The sequence below is a fragment of the Pempheris klunzingeri genome, chromosome 8 (genome assembly GCF_042242105.1).
Source record: "Pempheris klunzingeri isolate RE-2024b chromosome 8, fPemKlu1.hap1, whole genome shotgun sequence".
NCBI lineage: Eukaryota > Metazoa > Chordata > Actinopteri > Acropomatiformes > Pempheridae > Pempheris > Pempheris klunzingeri.
In genome coordinates this window covers 18,022,991-18,044,521 of record NC_092019.1, presented here as the reverse complement: position 1 = coordinate 18,044,521, position 21,531 = coordinate 18,022,991, and the positions used below count along the sequence as shown (strand labels likewise).

The 21,531-nt window shown below is 43.0% G+C and overlaps 1 protein-coding gene across 1 annotated transcript; it reads left to right on the top strand.

Annotated features, from left to right (window-relative positions):
- Positions 1–850: 850 nt before the first annotated feature.
- On the top strand, positions 851–21,077 carry chd4b (chromodomain helicase DNA binding protein 4b). Its single transcript, XM_070834700.1, has 39 exons — positions 851–1,055; positions 1,472–1,596; positions 2,438–2,695; positions 2,813–2,928; positions 3,054–3,153; positions 3,286–3,496; positions 3,679–3,800; positions 3,962–4,085; positions 4,286–4,458; positions 5,193–5,438; positions 5,698–5,901; positions 6,052–6,263; positions 6,675–6,806; positions 6,908–7,007; positions 7,215–7,406; positions 8,204–8,404; positions 8,505–8,642; positions 8,814–8,935; positions 9,033–9,206; positions 9,423–9,564; positions 9,711–9,960; positions 10,070–10,194; positions 10,279–10,371; positions 10,453–10,594; positions 11,020–11,189; positions 11,407–11,596; positions 12,704–12,790; positions 13,785–13,876; positions 14,030–14,163; positions 14,476–14,620; positions 14,736–14,892; positions 15,424–15,509; positions 15,632–15,890; positions 15,968–16,024; positions 16,266–16,433; positions 16,538–16,646; positions 17,334–17,466; positions 17,588–17,783; positions 19,831–21,077. Exons 1-39 carry the CDS (start codon positions 992–994, stop codon positions 20,031–20,033), a joined length of 5,952 nt encoding a protein of 1,983 aa, XP_070690801.1. The 5' UTR covers positions 851–991; the 3' UTR covers positions 20,034–21,077.
- The last annotated feature ends 454 nt before the right edge of the window (positions 21,078–21,531 follow it).

The window sequence follows — 21,531 nt, the reverse complement described above, 5'->3', positions numbered from 1 at the left end:
CTGTCGAGGAGCAGCGGGGGGGGGGGTGTCACCATGACAACGGGGTTGCTAAGGGGGCTGGGACTACTAGTGGAAAGGGGAAGGAGTGTGCATGCAGTGAGCCTGGTGCATGCATGTCTGGCAGTGTACGTGCGTGCGTGCGTGCCTGCGTGCGTGCGTGCTCGCGCGTGGTGGAGGGGGGTGGGGGCAGGCTGAGTATTATGGTCTGTCCGTTGCGAGGTAACTATGCAGAGTCCTGTGTGAGTGTGGGAGGGGGGGGATTATTATGGGATGTCTGCCCCCTTTGTGTGTTTGTGTAGATGTTAGCTAAGCTCTGCCTGTAAGGTTGGGGGAGAGAGAAGAGGGGGACGGAGCAGCGTGTTTTGGGTGATTGACGGCTATTTTTTTTTTTTAATTTCGCTCATCACCGGCTTAATGACTGAGCACTGAATGACAACAACTGCCGCACAAACTGCCTGACTTGTTTTATTTCTTGCACCGAGAGAAAGCACACCTCGACCCGGGACTACACACACACACTACAGTAAGTTTCCAATGTGTGAAGGTTAGGGCTTCAATGCTTAAACTTTTCTTTCGTGTATTGTTTTAACTCGACAGTGCTGCTCACACTTGAAATAATGATGGATTTGACACTTAACTTCATTCACTCCTGTGCAGGAAAATAAAAAAAAAAACCCTGCATATCATCAACAGCAGAGCATGTCACCGCGTAGGTAATCTAGTTATCCAACTTGTTTGAGCACGCAGGTGGTCAATTAGACGCAATGTAAATACTAAAGACACGAGCGAGGGTTAGCTACCAACCAGTGCCATGTATAATTTATTTATTTATTTATTTTTTCAGCACCCACCACCCCCTCCCTTCCCGGACACCCCCGGTCCATTCTCCAACAGTCCCACGTCATTTTCCCTCCTCCCTCGCCGACCGAGGAGCGAGCTTTAGGAGGGATTAATCCGACCAGCAAGAAATAAAATTAAAACGGTGGTGAAAATGTCGGGCAGCGAGGATGAGAGGGAGGACTTTGGAGCCGCGGACGAGCACTCACTTCTTCACGGTAATTCCTCTGAAGGAGGTCCATCTCTGTCGGTCACTTGAGCTCGCCGAAGCTAACGCTAGCTAAAGCTAACCAGGAGTAGTCGGCTCGGGCCGTCCGTCACTCGCCATAATAGATTAGTTAGCTAACTTGTCAAGTGCTCACTGTTTTATTTTTTTATTCTTAACCCCCCTCATTCCTTGAACATCACATGTGTCTTGTTGACGTGAACTGTCAAAGTTTGAGAGGCGGAGAACAGTCAAGTTTCAACCTGTGCTGCTGCTGCTGCGTGTGTGTGTGTGTGTGTGTGTGTGTGTGGACATTTGTTAAGTCGTGCCAATGCTCTGTCTGCCCCGTCCTCCCCGTGGCCTTCAGCAGCGCTCCTGTCCGTGTCTTCACTGCTCTTCCTCCCACTCATTAAAGCGTGTCGCCCGCAGGTGAGGACGAGCCGGAGGATGCTGTGTCAGACGTCGAAGAGGTACCCAAGTCCAAGAAGAAGAAGAAAGCCAAGAAGAGCAGCCGAGAGAGCAGGAGCAGCAAGAGGCAGAGACCCATCAGAGAGGCTAGTTGTCCAAACTTTTCATGTTCAGGTCTTAAAATCAAGCTGTGATGAAGGGGACTCGGGGAACTCCGATCCTATGAGGCTCCTGTCAGATTTGACCCGCTGAACAAATTGCTGCTGTCAACTCACCACGTGGGATCACAGCTGGGGGAGTGAAACGGTGCAGATATGGATTTATTACCTGTCTAATGGCTCACAATAAAACAATTACAAGGGACCCCTGTGAGTCCTTGGGCTCCAGTTTAGGACCCACAGATGTACTGCACAAAACATCCCAAAGTGATTGATTTATTGCAGCCAAATATTGAGCTAATACACCAGTTCTGTCATGTGCCTCAGAGTTTTATTCACAGCTGTGAATAGATGCCTTAATCACAGTTTCTGTGGATAAACAGTCTGGTGTTATTGATATAATGGGTTAAAATGAGAACGACAGTAATAATAATCAGCTATTATTTTCATTATTGATTAATCTCTGAATAATGTTTTTGATAAATCAATGGATGGTTGTGATTATAGAGTATTCCAAGTATTCCAACAGTCCAAAACCCAAAGGTATTCAATGTACAATGATATTATATTATATAGAGCTGCAGTGATAAAAAGGAAATTGATCACCGTATCTTTGGTCTTCAGTTACAATAAAACTGTAATAATTCTGCCTGAAATTAGTAATGAATCATTCACGAAGAATGTAGCGCCATGCAGACTTCCCCATCCCAAAGGAGTTGTTGGCATGATGGCCACTAGAAATCAAAGACAACAGATGACACTTTAATTTACAGTTTATATGATATATAAAAAGTAATTGTAATTTACAAAGTGCCTCTATGTCTTGCAGGAGTTGCCAGTCAGCTCCCCAGAGCACCTGATCGGAGTAGAAGCAGCAGAGAGGGATGCAGACGAAACGGGAGGTGTGCGGTCAGAGAGTGAAGGAAGTGATTATGCCCCCGGGAAGAAAAAGAAGAAGCGCTCCAGCTCTGCCAAAGATAAGAAGAAAGGAGGTGCGGCAGCAGAGAAAGGAGGCTCATCCAGCTCGAAGAGCAAACGCAAAGATCCAGAACCAGAGGATGATGAGGATGAGGATGATGATTGCCAGGTAAAAAAAAAAACATTCAGCCTAGGCTGCAGAGTGGATAGGTAATTCTTCCAGGGGTAACATGACAGGCTAACCCCCCTCTGGCTGTTCTTTTCTATCCCTCCCCTCCCGCCTCAGCCTAAAAGCTCCACCCAACTGCTGGAGGCCTGGGGCATGAAAGACATTGACCACGTCTTTACTCAGGAAGACTACAGCTCCCTCACTAACTACAAGGCCTTCAGCCAGTTTGTCAGGTGAGCAAACCCATGCTTATATTAACGCTAGATATCATTGTTTGTCACTATCTCTTTATTAAGGAGCATTATATGTATGAAAATATAAATAATCACTATATTTCTTATAAATCTTGTGTCCTTAGGCCTCTAATTGCAGCTAAGAACCCCAAAATCGCTGTGTCCAAGATGATGACTTTAATGATGGCTAAATGGAGAGAGTTCAGCACCAACAACCCTCTGAAGGTATTGCAATTCTGAGCGAGGTTGTAAGCCCGACTTATAGTGAATGAGATTTGTCATTCACATATTGCTGTTCCCTTGTGTGTTTGACGGTAGAGAGCAGACTTTCTCACTCTGTGCTGTGTTTCCCTGTAGGGCTGTGCCACTGCCAATGCAGCCCTGGCAGCTGCCAATGTGGCTGCAGCTGTGGAGAACATGGTGGTGGCAGGGACCGACGAAGGGCCAGAGACCGGTGCCACCGCTGCACCTGCACCTGCTCCTGCTCTTGCCGCTGCTCCGACAACCGCTGCACCCCCGGCACCGCCGGCACCGCCACTCCGCAAGGCCAAGACCAAAGAGGGCAAAGGTAAAGAAGGTTAAATGTGGAACATGGTTATTAGGCCTGACATGATGATGCATGTAGGTAAAGGTAATTTGTTATTCACAAACCTTGTAAGATTCTATTGGTATGTTTATTGTATGAAACTTTCAGTAGATATTCAGCTACTTTAATTGTGTTCTCAATTAAACATTAATGTCTCCCCTCAGGTCCCAATGCTCGTAAGAAGTCAAAGCCCACGCCTAAGCCTCCTCCGAAGCCCAAACCTAAGAAGGTGGCTCCACTCAAGATTAAACTAGGGGGCCTCAACAGCAAGAGGAAGCGCTCCTCTGTAAGATCCTTTTTGTGCCTCCCTATTTTCCTGTTCCCCAGTTTTTGGCCTTTCCTGAGAATTAAAAGATTCTAAAATGAGAATATTGATAATGTACTATAATGCAAACAGGTATTTCTCCCAGTCTCTCAATGTCCTCTCTCTCACCGTTTCTCTGTCAGAGTGATGAAGATGAACCCGATGTTGACAGTGACTTTGACGACGGGAGTTTCTCCGTGTCAGATGGCTCCAACCGCAGCAACCGTCCTAAGAAGAAACCCAAGACTGTGAAGAAAAAGAAGAAAGGTTGGCATGAAAATGTCACTAAAATAAAAAGGCTGTTCTGCCATTTGTGGATCAAGGCTGGACAAAGACTTAAGAACAGATGATAGCTTAATGCTTTGTTGAATAAGATCAAAGTCAAGGCTAAAGTGAAGACCATTACCTTTTGTGTCCCAGTGTCTGTATCTCATATTCTCTCATTTTTTACGGACATGTTCTATCAGTGGAGACGGATGATGGTGATGGCTATGAGACAGACCACCAGGACTACTGTGAGGTGTGCCAGCAGGGAGGGGAGATCATTCTATGTGACACTTGTCCCAGAGCCTATCACATGGTCTGTCTGGACCCTGATATGGAGAAAGCACCTGAGGGCAAGTGGAGCTGCCCACACTGTGTGAGTACCGTAAGCTCACCTGTCAGTGCTGAGCAGAGAAGGCCATTATGTTGTATTTTACAGAAGATTAGAGTATGAAATAGCAGGGCAAAAATGACCCCTGTCTGTAAAATAATGGTGTGTGGAAGTGTAATTCTGGGAAGTTGCACTGACAGGAGATGATTGATTGCTGGGAAATGGATTTTGTTAATGGTAATTTTTAACAAATTTTTATGTTCTCTATTTCTCTTTGTCCTCTGCTGCCCCCTCCCAACCCTTTTGCTCATGTTCCTGTGTATCCTCTCCTATTCCTCACCACACGTCTCACCGGCCCCCCCATCCCCCATTTCCTCTTCTTGTCCCTCCCCTCCCACTGCCTCCCTCCCTCCCTCCCTCCGTCCTTCCTTCCCTCCCTCCGCTATGGCCCCACACGCAAACATGCACATGCACACTATTCACCCCCCCACCCCCCACTCTCGGTGCTCTTGAAAATCATCCGACACCCCTCCCTTTTTTTTCTTTCTCTTCATTCCGCATACCTTCCCTGCCTGTCTGCCCCCCTGCCCTCCTCCCCCTCACATGCACACACACACACGCACACATACACATACACATACACATACACATACACATACACATACACATACACACACACATACACACACACATACATACATGCACATACACATACACACATGCACACACACATACACATGCACACACACACCACCTCCTGTCTGTAATTCTGCCACTAGGAGAAGGAGGGGATCCAGTGGGAGGCCAGGGATGATCTCTCTGAGGCTGAAGGGGAGGATGAGGAAGACAGGAGGGATGAAGGGGTGGAGGAAGAAGATGACCACCACATTGAGTTCTGCCGGGTGTGCAAGGATGGAGGGGAGCTGCTTTGCTGTGACACCTGCCCCTCCTCCTACCACATCCACTGCCTCAACCCTCCCCTCCCCGAAATTCCCAACGGAGAATGGATCTGCCCCCGCTGCAAGGTGAGCGCTGTGCACTGGTGCATAGTGTGCGTGTGCATGTGCTCACATGGGCATGCATGCGAATGCAGATTCCATCTTTTGCACGCCTACAGTATTTTAGATAAACCATGGCAGTCTTGCAGTTTTTATTTTGCTGATTTCTCAAGGCCAAAAATGCTCCATTTATATAATTCTTTAAAAACAGAATTTCTTATCAGTGTCAAATTGCTTCAAGCATCCTGTCCTAAATTATTTCCTCCACTTTCCGACTTCCTAACAGTGTCCACAGATGAAGGGCAAAGTCCAGAAGGTTTTAACTTGGCGATGGGGGGAGCCGCCAGCCCCCACGCCTGTCCCCCGGCCTGCTGACCTCCCTGCTGATGCTCCTGATCCCCCGCCGCTGGCAGGCCGCAGGGAGAGGGAGTTCTTCGTCAAATGGTGCAATATGTCCTATTGGCACTGCTCCTGGGTGCTGGAGCTACAGGTATCACACACTCACTGAAACCGTATCCACCTGTAGTCGAGAATGTGGATTTTTCTGTGCGCCCTTCACATACACACATGACACACACAAACCCAATGGTCCTGCATATTCAGACTGCCCTTTCTCTGCCTGCTTGTCGCTCATCCTCAGTTGGAGCTGAACTGCCAGGTGATGTTCCGTAACTACCAGAGGAAGACTGACATGGACGAACCGCCGCCTGTGGATTTTGGAGGCGAGGGTGATGTTGCCAAAAGTACCAAGAGGAAGAACAAGGATCCTCTCTTTGTCCACATGGAGGAAGAGTTTTACCGCTATGGAGTCAAGATGGAGTGGCTGATGATCCACCGCATCCTCAACCACAGGTACGACATGTGTTATCTCAATAAAGTGTGCAGTTCAACTATAAAAATATGCACAGAGTAAATTTAATTTGCCCTGGAGGTGTGGAACCATCAGATTGCATTGTATTTTTTTTTGTCTTGACATTTTTCACAGATGATTATTCTGTGTGGTTTTGAAGTGCATCGCTGGCTTTAAAATTGAATGTCTTATTCCAAATAACTCAAAAACGAGAAACCGAAATAGTCCAGATGAGGGACCCCACAAAAAGCATGGAATTGAAATATAATACAACTCCTCAAGACAGATTAGTAAAGATATCATGTTGCCACAGATAATTTAAAAATCATTCAAAAAGTAGTATATATCTGGAGAGCGAACACAGAAATGGATTATCATAAATCCATCTTTCCTGCATTTTTTTGTCATGGCAGTGTGGACAAAAAGAACAACATACATTACTTGATCAAATGGAGAGATCTGCCCTATGACCAGTCAACCTGGGAGAGTGAAGACATGGAAATCCCTGAGTTTGACACCTACAAACAAACATACTGGAATCACAGGTACGAAGAGACTCTCAAAATGTCAGATAATTCCTCTCTCGTGTTATACATAAACACAGTTGAAAGCATGCTTTATATCATAAACTGTCGTTTTCTATTAGAGAGTTGATGATGGGTGACGAGGGCAGACCTGTTAAGAAGCTGAAGAAGACTGTCAAAGTCAAGAAGGCAGAGCGACCGCCTGCTAACCCAGTTGTAGATGTAAGTATTTTGAAACAAAAAAAACACTTTTTTGAAACACAGCCTTGGTTATAGTGAAACTGATCTTGCTGTATATAGTTTTTGCAATGGACTAATGGATTGTTAATGATAAAATGAAGCATCACTGTCAAGTTTATTCCCTTGGCAGAGTAGACAGAGCCTGAATCAGATATAGAATTGATATTCTTCTTGGATTCTTCCTTCCAGCCCACCATCAAGTTTGATCGGCAGCCTGAGTACCTGGACAGCACAGGAGGCACTCTGCATCCCTACCAGCTGGAGGGGTTGAACTGGCTTAGGTTTTCTTGGGCCCAGGCCACAGACACAATCCTGGCTGATGAGATGGGTCTGGGCAAAACAGTACAGACTGCTGTCTTCCTCTACTCATTGTATAAAGAGGTAAGGGGCATGTATATGATTATCTTGCAAGATTTGTAAGCAGTGTTTCAGTTATTAGATTCTTGAGACAGTAGTAAGTGATGTGTAATTTGTAACACTAAAGCTTCAGTTTTTTATGCTTTTGCGCCGGCGACAGGCATGGCCTGTTTATGTTTTCGGGTTGTCCATCTGTCCAGCCGTATGTATGTCTGTGTGGACGTCTGTCCCATTCTTGTGAACGCAATACGTCAGGACTGCTTTGAGGGAGTTTCTTAAAATTTGGCATAAACGTCCATTTCGATTAATAGTGATTAATAATGATTTGGTCGTCAAAGGTCAAGGTCACTGTGACCTCACAAAACACTTAAAAACACATCTGAAATAAGACGTAGTTAATATGCTAAAATATTGCATTGTTATTATATTGTTAAACATAAGGTGAAATCAAATGCATTTCCTGAAGTTCCTTGATCCTGATGTTAATTTTTGTCCAGTCTGCCCTCTCCTGTCAATAAGTGTAAGTGGGTGGGATTTCAGACATGTGACACACAGTAACTCTGTCCATGAAAGGGGATTAGTTCCAAGTGAGGAACTCTATCCTAAAGGCAGGGCAAGACAAATAGAGTTGTTTCTGTGTCTTGTAGTTTATCTGATTATTTTGGTGGCTTCATCTCCAGCTTCTCCTGTCCGCACGTTGACGTGTCTGTGGGCAAGACACCAAACCCTGAATTGCACAGCGCTTTTATCCACACTATATTAATTCAGCTGTTTAATAGAAAATCTATAACATCTTTGTGTGTTGTCTTCCACCATTACAGGGTCACTCCAAAGGTCCCTTCCTGGTTAGTGCTCCCCTGTCTACCATCATTAACTGGGAGAGAGAGTTTGAGATGTGGGCCCCTGACATGTATGTGGTGACCTACGTAGGAGACAAAGACAGCAGGGCTGTCATCAGAGAGAACGAGTTCTCCTTTGAGGGAAATGCCATCCGAGGCGGGAAAAAAGCATCCAAGATGAAGGTAAGGAAACAGAAAAAGCCTTAATAAGCGTGTTTCCTCCTCTTTCTCCATTTGGTAACTTCATACTTCATTAATGTCCCTCTCTGTCTTTGCCTTACAGAAAGACTCACCAGTCAAGTTCCACGTCCTACTGACATCCTATGAGTTGATCACCATTGATCAGGCTGTGCTGGGCTCCATTGAATGGGCCTGTCTGGTTGTGGATGAGGCTCACAGACTCAAAAACAACCAGTCCAAGGTAATAAGACAGGGTTCTTTGTAGAGGTGTTCAGCCAGTGTTTCAAATGTACTTCTGATTATCTAAGCTTTGATGATAAGCACATGATAATCCTAACTACTGTATTTTGTGATGTTTTTATTGAGTTCAGTGCCTAAAATTCTAATTTTTTTTCTCTCCCTTTTTTATTAGTTCTTCAGAGTGTTGAACAACTACCCGCTGCAACACAAGCTGCTGCTAACTGGCACTCCTCTTCAGAACAACCTGGAGGAGCTCTTCCACTTGCTGAACTTCCTGACCCCAGAGAGATTCAAGTCAGTAGCCCCACATGTGGTCACGGCATATGTGGCTGTGTAACAGACACAATGAGGACACCCATGATTATGTATTTTTTCCTCTTTCTCTCTGCAGTAACCTTGAAGGGTTCCTGGAGGAGTTTGCAGACATTGCCAAAGAGGACCAGATCAAGAAGCTCCATGACATGCTGGGACCACACATGCTCAGGAGGCTGAAGGCTGATGTTTTTAAACACATGCCTTCAAAGACTGAGCTCATTGTTAGAGTGGAGCTGAGCCCCATGCAGAAGTAAGTTAAGAGAAGACACGTAACGATATATTTTACACACCCACAAAAACTCAAAAGCTCATTTTTGAAAATGAAAGATAGTTTAGGGTATAAAGTCTAAATTCTGAACGTGTTTATAGAATATTTTCCTTTGTCTAATCACTGTGCTATCTTTTCGAATTATTTTCAAATTATTTTCTTATTATTGTTTTTACTCTTTTCTTTGTTGTAACCCAGGAAATATTACAAGTTCATCCTAACACGTAACTTTGAGGCCCTGAACACTCGTGGAGGAGGAAACCAAGTCTCTCTGCTCAACGTGGTGATGGACCTGAAAAAGTGCTGCAATCACCCCTACCTCTTTCCTGCAGCTGCCACAGTACGATCCAAGTGTTTTCACATTAATTATATGGGAACAAACTGTTTCTTGCGGGGGTGTATGTTGTTTTGTAGTTCTGTGCTATCTGTGTGTGTTAAAACTTGTTTAATGCAGTCAATTTATTCAGATTTCTTCTCCGATTGCAGGAGGCACCAAAACTTCCAAATGGCATGTATGAGGGAATAGCTCTGACCAAGTCATCAGGAAAACTGATGCTGCTCCAGAAGATGATGAGGAAGCTGAAGGAGGGAGGCCACAGGGTTCTGGTCTTCTCCCAGATGACCAAAATGCTGGACCTGCTGGAGGACTTCCTTGAGAACGAGGGATACAAATATGAGAGAATTGATGGAGGAGTCACTGGCAACTTGAGACAGGAGGCCATCGACCGTTTTAATGGTGAGCTATACACATGTACTGTCTGTGTTGCCCAAAAATTCAGATTCTGTGCTGTCAGAGTTTTTATTTTCTTTCTCTATGTTTAATTGTATGTTGTTCATCCCAACAGCTCCTGGTGCTCCCCAGTTTGCTTTTCTTCTCTCTACCAGAGCTGGTGGTTTGGGCATCAATCTCGCCTCTGCTGACACCGTCATCATCTACGACTCTGACTGGAACCCCCACAATGACATCCAGGTATGCAAACGTCAGTCTCACATCTATGCCAACATGTTTGTTAATACGGATGACAGGTATTTACGCTGTTTGTGTGCTTCATAGGCATTCAGCAGAGCTCACCGCATTGGTCAGAACAGGAAAGTGATGATTTATCGCTTTGTTACCAAAGCGTCTGTGGAGGAGAGGATCACCCAGGTTTGTGAAAAGAGACACTGCAAGCAATTGCACACACAGTCTATGATCACCTGCTCACTGCTTGTTACTCTCCTCTACAAGGTGGCAAAGAAGAAGATGATGCTCACCCATCTGGTGGTGCGACCCGGTCTCGGCTCCAAGACTGGTTCCATGTCCAAGCAGGAGCTGGATGACATCCTCAAGTTTGGAACTGAAGAGTTGTTCAAGGATGAACTCGGAGAAGGTCAGTTAATTGTAACCTACTGCCAGATATTTGTATTTTTATGATCCAGTATGAATTCTGTCAGTGATTTGCTTGATGTTTACCTGTATTCTTCTAAAAATATAGGTAATTTCCTGATAACATCAGATCAAAGTGAATTGTTATCAGTACTGACTTAAAATGGCTAAATACATGTTTGTATTTTATGCTTATTTTATACCATTCTGATCTGACCACACCAGCAGTCACATCTGTCTTAAACCAATATTAGTCATCCATCCTTGGCATGATTTAAGATGACAAGCAGGTGCAGTGAAAAACTCACTTTACTTGAAATAAAGGCAGCTGTTCAGTTGTTGGAAACTTTTAACGTAAATTAGATTTGACTTGACTAGATTTGGTTTGACTAACTCAGTGTTAGTAACCATTGACCTCCATGGTTTCAGGGGACAACAAGGAGGATGACAGCAGTGTGATCCACTATGACGACCATGCGATTGACCGTTTACTAGACCGGAACCAGGATGCCACAGATGACACAGAGCTCCAGAGCATGAACGAATACCTCAGCTCCTTTAAAGTGGCCCAGTATGTGGTCAAAGATGAAGACGATGAGGTATGAGTGTGTCAACAAAATGTGTATGAATATGTAACTTAAGAATAAGAAAAACTTAGTTTTATTGCTTCAACTTTTAGATCTAGCATTGTTGCTCAATTTGTTGACAGTTTTTTTGAATAGCATAAAATCTTTTACATTCCTAAAAATCTAAATCCACAGGCTGTATGTGTATTCCTAATATATTTCGTAATAATTACCCTGCCCTTTGTTTGAGGAGGAGGAGGTGGAAAGGGAGGTGATCAAGCAGGAGGAGAGTGTTGATCCCGACTACTGGGAAAAGCTGCTTCGTCATCATTACGAGCAGCAGCAGGAGGATCTCGCCCGAAATCTGGGCAAAGGCAAACGAACCCGAAAGCCAGTTAACTATAATGATGGCTCCCAGGAGGACCGAGGTATTAGACAGGGTACAGAACAATATATAATGCAACCTCTTCATGTGTGTGTTGTGCAGTGCTGTTGGTGAACTTGTGTTTGTGTGGTGTTGGTGTATTATAGTAGGAGATCTAGTACAAGCATGGCATGAAGTTTTATTTCTATTGTGTGGCTTGAGACTAGGTATAAAAACATGTTAGTTAGTTAGTTAGATATTTGGAAACTGGTATTTCAAGGGATATTACAGAGTTGTCTGGGTAAATGTTGCTGAATAAAACCCAGAATCCCCTCAAATCTGGAACATGGAGTGATATATATAAAGAGCTGTTTGGACACGTGACCCTGCTTTGACAGAGGATTCACATTAAATCATCAGAATGAGACTGACTGAGATTGTTGATTCAGGTTATGTTAGAAACTACAGATAACTACAAAGATTGGACCCCAAGGTGGTGTTTATAATGTAGTTTGTTTGTTACCACCAATAACAAGGATAAAAAAGAGGATATCATCAGACCACTATCAGAGTTCTGAGTTTTGCTGATTTACTGGCAAGTGTTTAGCTTAAATGCCTCTTAGTGAATGGCAGCAACAAACATAAAAACATACAACCTGCACTTGTAATGAATGAGCTCTTAACAACAGGAGAATAGAACTCCATTTGTTTCAGATTTGTAAAGATTTAATAATATTGCATATAAAAGCCAATATAGACAGAAAGAAAAGAAAGAAAGCACTCCAAAACTGTGTGTTCTGGCTCTGGCTTGTTTGTATAAGGGCAGTGAACCCATAGAAACCAAAAATCAGTGTGGCTGAAACTGAAGGAGACAACAGGTGGTAGTTAGTTCTGCCTTGCTGTATATCTTATTTTATGGTCAGTGAAGTTGAGAACCAGTAGAGTTAAATAACAAAACTACTCCCGTTGTTGAATTGGGAATACTTAGTAAAAAATGGTTCTGAAGCAGTGGCTCCCCCTTCTGGCTAAAAGCCTGATTGACAGTAATTTGATGGGACTGCAGCTCCACAAGCAGTTTGGATGTTCTTCATATTGTATGTCATTAAGATTCTGTCCGGGCAGTCAGGACTTTTGTCCCTTTTTATACTGCCCCCCCCCTAACATTTCTCTGTGCTCCCTTTAGACTGGCAGGAGGATCAATCTGATAACCAGTCTGATTACTCGGTGGCCTCAGAGGAAGGCGACGAGGACTTTGATGAACGAAGTGAAGGTAAGACACCCTGAGGCTTGAGTGTGTGTGTATGTCTGTGTGCTTTGTTGGTAAGGTGGACTGTGAATGCTAAAACTCTTAGTTAGTTATGTAAAGCTGTAGATGTTCCATTCAAGTTGTTTGAATGTAAGGATCATTTGAGTTTAAGATTTGGTCCCAGTTATGTTCGAGGAGATCTTTCCTGTTTATAAGAATCTTTTTCATTCACTAACATCCTTCAAACTACCCTTACAGATGTTTATTGAGATTCAGACGACAGCTATGATATCCTCACTGATAACTTCAACATCAACTCACAATACAGCGCTTGTCGCTACATCATCTGTGTTGAGCGCAGAAAGGCAAGAAAAGACAAACAGAAAAAGGAGGAAAGGAGAAGAAAAATGCAAAGAAACAGGGAAAGATAATGAAATCAATGGTTTCTCAGGCAGCTGAACTCTACATGCACTTTATAGTGATTCAATGTGTTCATATTAACTGTTGATGAAATGCACTGATGCTTTATTTCAAAAAAGCACTTTCAGCATTGTTTCAGAACAAATTGTTCTTGTTTTTCTACAATTACCCTAAGTTTATACAGATGTTCTTTATTTGGCATTTCATATGTAAGTGCAAAAATATGTATATTTATTGCATTTATTGTGTTTTTGTTTTATGTAATTATGGCTCTATTACTTTAGTTTCATTAAACGAAGTATACGGCAACAGTGCCTCCAGTTTTAAATGCTCACAAAGCTTTGTGCTTCAAGAAGAAGCATTTAATGTAGAAATGCTGAGAGACTGTGAGGAGGGACAGCTTCAGCAGGATCACAGTGTGCCATGATGAGCCGTAAGTGGAGCATCTTCACAGAGCAACTTTAGGGCATTAAGAGCACACATGATACATCAAAAAAGTTTGCTTTTTATCTTGTCATTTTCATGGCTTCAGTGAAATGACATTGCCTAGAGTGTCCACTCAATCTCAGGTAGACTAACTATTATCATTTCATTTTAGCTAATGCCCGCAGGCCAAACCGTAAAGGGCTGAGGAACGATCGGGACAAACCTCTGCCTCCACTGTTGGCCAGAGTGGGCGGGAACATCGAGGTGAGCTCCTACAAATGAAAAATGAGATGGCACAAAAAGAGAAGCCGTGAAACATTTCTTGAAAGTGACCACCCACCGAATAATCTTTTTTGTCACGTTACCCCTCCGATTTGCCTGTTAAGCAAACATCCTGACCTATTTATTGCCTATCAGGTTTTGGGCTTCAATGCACGGCAGAGGAAGGCTTTCCTGAATGCAGTGATGCGTTATGGGATGCCTCCCCAGGATGCTTTCACCAACCAGTGGCTGGTCAGGGACCTTCGAGGGAAGTCTGAGAAAGAATTCAAGTGAGTCTCAACCTGACATATTTCTGCTTAGATGAATATCAAAGCACAGTATTTTTTTTAGTATTAATATACAAAATGTGTTTGAAGTACAGAATATGGAAAACTGTCAAGCACTGAAAGTTAGGATGAGATTCGTCTCATCTTTTCTACTTAATGTTAGAGTTCTTGATTTAAATCAAACTGTTCCTTACATACTGGGTCCTTGTGTTCAGTCAACATATCATTTGAGATCTGTGAAAATGAAAAAATAGATCATTTTGCTATAGAAACAAAAACTAATGGTGATTTTTACAATTTTCAAAACATTTGCAGGGCCTATGTGTCTTTGTTCATGCGTCATCTTTGTGAGCCGGGGGCTGATGGAGCAGAGACCTTTGCAGATGGCGTCCCACGTGAGGGTCTGTCAAGGCAGCACGTGCTCACCCGTATTGGTGTGATGTCTCTCATAAGGAAAAAGGTATGGTTTACCAGATAGAATATCTTCTAACAGCGCAAACTATGTTTAGATAATTCCCGTATCTAACCTCTGATTGTGTAACGGGCTGACAATGGGTTTACATGTTGGGTAACAGGTGCAGGAGTTTGAGCATGTGAATGGTCAGTGGTCAATGCCCTGGATGGCAGAGCTGGAGGAGAACAAAAGGGCTGCAGCTTTGGCTGCAGGTGAAGACCCAAAGACTCCTTCTACTGGGACTCCCGCAGACACACAGCCAAACACACCTGTCCCAGGTACATACACACACTTCATACTTAGTAAAACAATAAAATACAGTACAATACAGTAAAATACCACATGATTTCTTACAATTTAGGAGCTTTCACTGCAGTCAAATAATTTCATCTCACCCTTATGATGCAATCGATGTAGTTAGGCTCTAAAAGAGAGACTTCATTTTTCTGTGAGAACCATCACAGACACACATACTGTATGTTGTAAGACTGTCCCTTACAAATGACATGCATTTTCACACCACCTCTACACCTCAACTTTTACCACAACCAACACTTTATGAATTCTATTTCTAAGTTTAAATTGAAATCGAAACCCTGCAAGTACAGTTTGTGTTGCACTGATGGATATTCGATTTTCACTTCTTCTCTGTTAAGGCCCTAATACGAGTATCTCTTGACTGTCAGCTTGTACACGAAACACACTTTTTTGGGGTTTCTTCAACTATCAAGCTTCAAAACTGTAATTACTTTTTAGTGACATATATGACAGAGACACGATGTAATCGCTTCTTTTCCATGTTTTGTCAGAAGATCTGTCTAAATCAGAGGACAAGGAAGACATGAAGAAGGAGGGCGAGGATAACAAAGGAACCAAGAAGACGGATGATCCTGAGGTAAATTCTGCTTTTGTATCCACTTGCTTCTTTTTGTTTTCAGTTCATTCCAGTTTTGAGCAGCAACATTATACCTGAACGTGCAGGTTTTTCTAATTTGAAACTGGCCACCTCTTACCTAGATTATTGAAATCCCAGATGAGTCTGAAAAATCCCCCATCATTGAAAAAAAAGAAGGAGAGGCAGACTCTGCCACAGGCAAGGAGGAGAAAGACAAAGAGACAGGCAATGGAGATGAAGGCAAGGAGAAGGAGGCCGAAGACACAAGCAAGGAGAAAGAAGAGAAGGACAAGACTTCAGAGATGGAGAAGGACACACCTGCTGAGGTCAAGGGTGAAGGTTCGGAGGGCAAGACTGATTCAGAGGAGGACAAGTCTAAAGGTGAGGCAGGTGTTTTCCATTTGATCTCATTTCCTTGATTCCTTTTTCTGTCATTCTAACAGTGCTTCTTGTTTCAGCTGAGGAGGGAAAAGACGAGAAGATGGACACCAGTTCACCAACAGAGGATAAGAAAGGTGCATACATGCCAACACTCACAAAGAGACACACAAAGAAGAAAGTAAAGCAAATTCCATTGTAAAATATCTATAAATGTCTAAATGTAATCTCAACAAAATATCAACAATGCCATTTGTATCATAACTGACTTTAACCCATGTTAACATGGACACATGGCCTGGGATCGGAACACATGGGAGGCTGTCTTGATTTTTAAACTTGTTTGCTGACATGTTTCTGTTTGTTGTTTTCTCACAGAGCAAAAAGATGAGAAGGATGCTGTGAAAACAGACGATTCTGGCAAACTTCAGAATGGAGAGAACACCAAAGAAGGAGCAGCTGCGCCGGTGGTTAACGTCAGTGAAGAGAAGAAAAAAGCCACCAAGCAGAGGTTCATGTTCAACATTGCTGACGGAGGATTCACAGGTGGACACACACACACGCCACACACAGACTTTTTTTGCTCTCTTTTCTGTTCCCTATTTCTCTCTGTGGTTTCTGTCTTTTGACCTTTCTGCCCTCCTTTTCAGAGCTTCACTCTCTGTGGCAGAATGAAGAGAGGGCAGCCACCGTCACCAAGAAGACCTTTGAGATTTGGCACCGTCGCCATGACTACTGGCTGCTGGCTGGAATCATACAGTATCCTCACGATGGACAATTTCTTAGAAACACACATCTTGTTAAATTCACACATTAGAGCTGAAATGAGCTGGTCTTAAATTAATTAATGCAACTAACTGTTTTGACTAACTGGTGTCAAATATGTTTACTGTCACTGACAAAACAAGCAATTTGAAGGGATCAGCTTGGGCTTTTAGAAGTTGTGAAAGTGGCATTTTTCACTAATCTTTTAATATTTTATTGACCAAACCATTAAAAATAATTGGCAGATTAATTATTAATGGCTGACCTCATCTCACATCGCTGCCTTCTACATGGTAGAACGTTGAAGCTGCCAATGAGAAGCACATCAAGCCTATGCTGCAGTCTTAGCCCTTTGATTTTTCTTTTTTGGTTTTCTGTGAGTTTGTGAGTGAGGTTTTCGTGTGGATCAAGAATTATTTAGGCTTCTTTGGATCCATTCAGGGATCCATTCAAAGGATGATGGACCAAGTGTCCACCAGGTTGTGCAGTGAGGGACCTTTCAAAATACGAGAAGAATTTTCACTTAAATTATTACACTTTGCACTTGTATTGCGTTTGTTATCTATGCACAATGAACAGCATTTAATGCCCTTAATTCTTGCTGGTGAAAAAAATTGGCATATAATTATATGACCCTCACCAGAAAATAATGTTGTTACACTTAACCTCAGCATCTCTTAGACACGGCTACGCTCGGTGGCAGGATGTGCAGAATGATGTGAGGTTTGCCATCCTCAATGAGCCCTTCAAAGGGGAGATGAGCAGAGGGAACTTCCTGGAGATCAAGAACAAGTTTCTGGCCCGCAGGTTCAAGGTGAAGTTGAGCGTGCTTTCTACTATCTCGTTTTCACCGTGTGTGTGTGTGTGTGTGTACTTCTGTCTGTCTGTGTTCCTACCATATCTCACTGGCCATGTTGTCTTTGTTTCCTGTATAGTTATTGGAGCAGGCGTTGGTCATCGAGGAGCAGTTGCGCAGGGCAGCTTACTTGAACATGACAGAAGACCCAGCCCACCCCTCCATGGCCCTCAACACTCGCTTCAGTGAGGTGGAGTGTCTCGCCGAGTCCCACCAGCACCTCAGCAAAGAGTCCATGTCTGGAAACAAGCCTGCCAATGCAGTCCTGCACAAAGGTAAAACACAGAAGATCAAAAGAGACATTGGGGATTCTTGTGAATCTGGATAATATTTGAAATATTGTGCATTTGATCACAATTAAATAAGGCCTTCATTCTTTTGAAAATGAGTGTCCTTTACAACATCAGGATATGATCTGTTGACTTGATTGTCTCAGGTACTATATGGGCGCAAGTGTGCCGCACAGGCTCTTTTCTGTCTGTCCCTTTGCTGTTAACACCAAATGATGTTACATGTAGCTAAATATTTCCGTTGACTTGACAGGAATCAATACATTTCAGTGGTACTCATAACCCTCTTTTCTTTGAAATGAGAAGTAACTGAGTAACAAGTGTAAAAAAAAAAAAGTTTATGTCTTAAGGAGGAGCGGTACATCATTACATTGCTATAAAAAACAGAACATTTGCTGTCACTATTCGAGTGCATACAAAAAAGGCATTTTGTTAACGACATTGTCTTTATGACAGAAATGGACCAACCCCATTAGTCCATTAGTCATAAAGCCAATCCTGACTGATGTGCTATTGCAGTGAGTGAAGTGACTGGAAGTTGGCCATCATATGTTCAGACTTTGAGTTTTAAATATTCTGTATTGTCATCTCACAATAGTATTTCTTTAGCTTGAGTAACAACAAATCTATTGTGGCAAGACAATAGTTTATATTACTGCAAGAAGCTTCTGAATAAGGTCAGAGAGAGAGTGTGTGTGTGTGTGTGTGTGTGTGTGTGTGTGTGTGTGTGTGTGAGAGAGAGAGAGTGTGAGAGAGGACAAAGTGTTGGCTGTCATTGTGATAATATTAGGAGTAGGGTAAAGGAAGCTATCGTGTAAACACAAGTATTTACATTTCTGGGCTCTAATTGCAGCTCCTGATGTAACTGGTAACGAGCATCAGGTACAACACTGCAGTTAAAAATAGAGCAGCGTCAATGTTTGAACAAGGACAGTTGTTCATTACCTCTCCATGGAAATGAGCAGCACAGCCATCCTGTAGTCGACCTCTCAGGCTGTAGACATGACTGCTAGCACAATTCTCGGGTGTGGTTGTGGACTACAACCAACATGTATTATCATTACCGATTAATCTTCTGACTATTAACTCAATGAATAGATTAATCATTTAACCAATAAAACATCACAAATTGGTGAGAAAAGAAGCTGGAACCAAACATTTTTTTGCATTTTTGCTTGAAAAATGACTTTAAAAATTAATTTACTATCAAAATGGTTGCTAATTAATTGGCAAAATATTACAGAAGGACAGATGCTGCCTGGCTGTAGTGAGTGTAAGGGCAGTGAGGCAGAAGTCAATAGCCCCTTTTCCACCAACATTTCCAGGAATTTTTATTACCAGGAATTTATTTACTTGGGTAAAATAATTCCTGGTAATCTGTGTGGTTTGCGTTTCCACCGCACCTCAAAGTTCCTGAACATTTGTTCAAATCAGGCTGATGACGTATGGGGGAGCGACTGTTGTGGTCCTTCAGCTTCTTATAATCTTGCTTAGGTTTCTTCAACTTGTCACGAATTTGTTTCGGTGTGTGCCCTACATTTAGCTCTGCCAGCTTGTTGGCTATTCTTCCATAGACTCGGTCGTCCTGCTGAATTTCTTCGGCTGAATTTCTTCCTCTGCAAATACGCTCAAAAGAGCCTGGACCTCGTCGTTCGTCCACTTCTTGTAGCTTCTCCTCTTTTGCTCCATTTTCCAAATGATCAAAACACAAATGAAGTGAAGCTTGTAGAAATGAAATAAACAAGTTTGCAACCACACTGGCTTAAACCCGGAAGTGTGGATCCCGGGTAAATGATAAAAGTTCCTGCGGTGGAAAAGGGGCTAATAAGACTAATAATAAACAATGCTAGTCTTACTCTAACCACATTATTTCCTGCCACACCACATGAGCAAATTTTGCCAGGTACAATCTGGTCTGACTGCAGCCAAACGCTAAAATATGGTAATACTAAAAATCATTGAATTTCACCAGACACAAAAAAGTAACAAAAAACACTCAAAACCAAGGCTTATTTTCATGTTACATTTCCAGTTCTCAAACAGCTCGAGGAACTGCTGAGCGACATGAAGGCTGACGTCACACGTCTCCCAGCAACCATCGCCAGGATACCCCCTGTCGCTGTGCGGCTGCAAATGTCCGAGAGGAACATCCTCAGCCGATTGGCCAGTCGGGGCCCCGAGGTTACTGCTCAGAACCAATCACAGACCTCACAGCAGATGCAGGTGCCGCGCTGACCAATCAGCTCGCGCGTGTCACTCTCACTGACAGAGGCCAGTCGCCCTCACCTCACCACCATGTAGCAGATGTCCTCCCCCTCAACCACCATGTACAGCACAGTCAGGTTAGTCCTCGTCGTTCTGCACCCACAACCCATCTCCGGACTCAGAAGAGCATCAGCTGTGCTGCTGGACTTTGATTTGAAAGGACTGACACTGTAGATGTAGGATGGGAGTGAATGGAAGAGTCACTTCTTTCTGTGGCAGACTAGAAACAAGTCTTTCTCCTCCACTGGGATTCAGATTTAACTCCTGTAAGCTGAGCACTGTCGAACTGCGGGAAGCTCCCTGACCTGCCCTGTTCTGTTTTTGCAGCAGGGTTAAACATGTTTATGTAACTATATGTACCATGAAGCTAAAGAAGCTAGACCGGAGAAAAAGCGGCATGTTTGGAGTATATTGGTGCTTTGTAGTTTTTGGATTATAAAAGAATTCAAGGGATTTTATTGTGCTCATTTTCACCTTTAGTGAAATTGTGAAATTTTCAACTTTTTTTTAAAAAAGTCATTCAGCTCTAATGTCCTCACCTGTGTGTGTGTGTGTGTGTGTGTGTGTAGAGAGAGAGAGAGAGAGAGAGAAAGAGAGTGTGTTTTGTGTATGTATGTATGAAATAGGGCATATTAATGTGCGCCTCTACTGCAGAATGCCCTGACACTGAGAGACTGTTACTGTCACTTTTCTATCAGTCAGTCAGATCTGATACCTCCTCCTGCGTCCTCACCCTCCATCCCAAACCTCCACCTCTCTGGTCAGGTGACCTGATCCAGGATCAGCTCTCTGTGCACACGCCCCAACCTTGACATTCCTAACTGCACCACAGATTTGCTCCCTGGAATCTCGAAATACGGACATGCAGTAGCTCCACAACTTTTATGTACATGGGATGGTTTTGAGAACGATGGCAATCTTAAGTTAATTTAATTTCTTACTGTCTATTGTTGTTTTACATTATTGAATATTATTATTATGGTTACCACCTTGTTGTTTTATCATTGTTGTTTGTTTTTATGGATTACAATAAAAAAGTCAACAGTTAATCAAGTTTTTTGTCAGTTTTTTAAGGAATTTTGAATGTATTTTTAGCCATGCTAACAGCATGACTCTGGCATGGAAACGTTAGTCCTTTGGCTGAGTGAAATATCTCAACAACAGCCAGACTGACTGTCATTATATTTGGTACAGAGGATGAAGCCTACTGACTTTGGTGATCCTCTGACAGTGTACTGCATATATGATATCATGTGCTAAACTAATGAAACATAACAGTATGTAACATTATACCTGCCAAACATAATTGTGTCATTGTTAGCATTGTTGCTAATGTTAGCATTTAGCTGAAAGCACTGCTGTGCCTCACAGAGCTGGTAGCACGGCTGTGGCCCTCTCTCTAAGTAAAGCATGTATAATTAGAAGACAAATTAAAGGAAAATATTTTTCTGACCTTCACCACCATAGA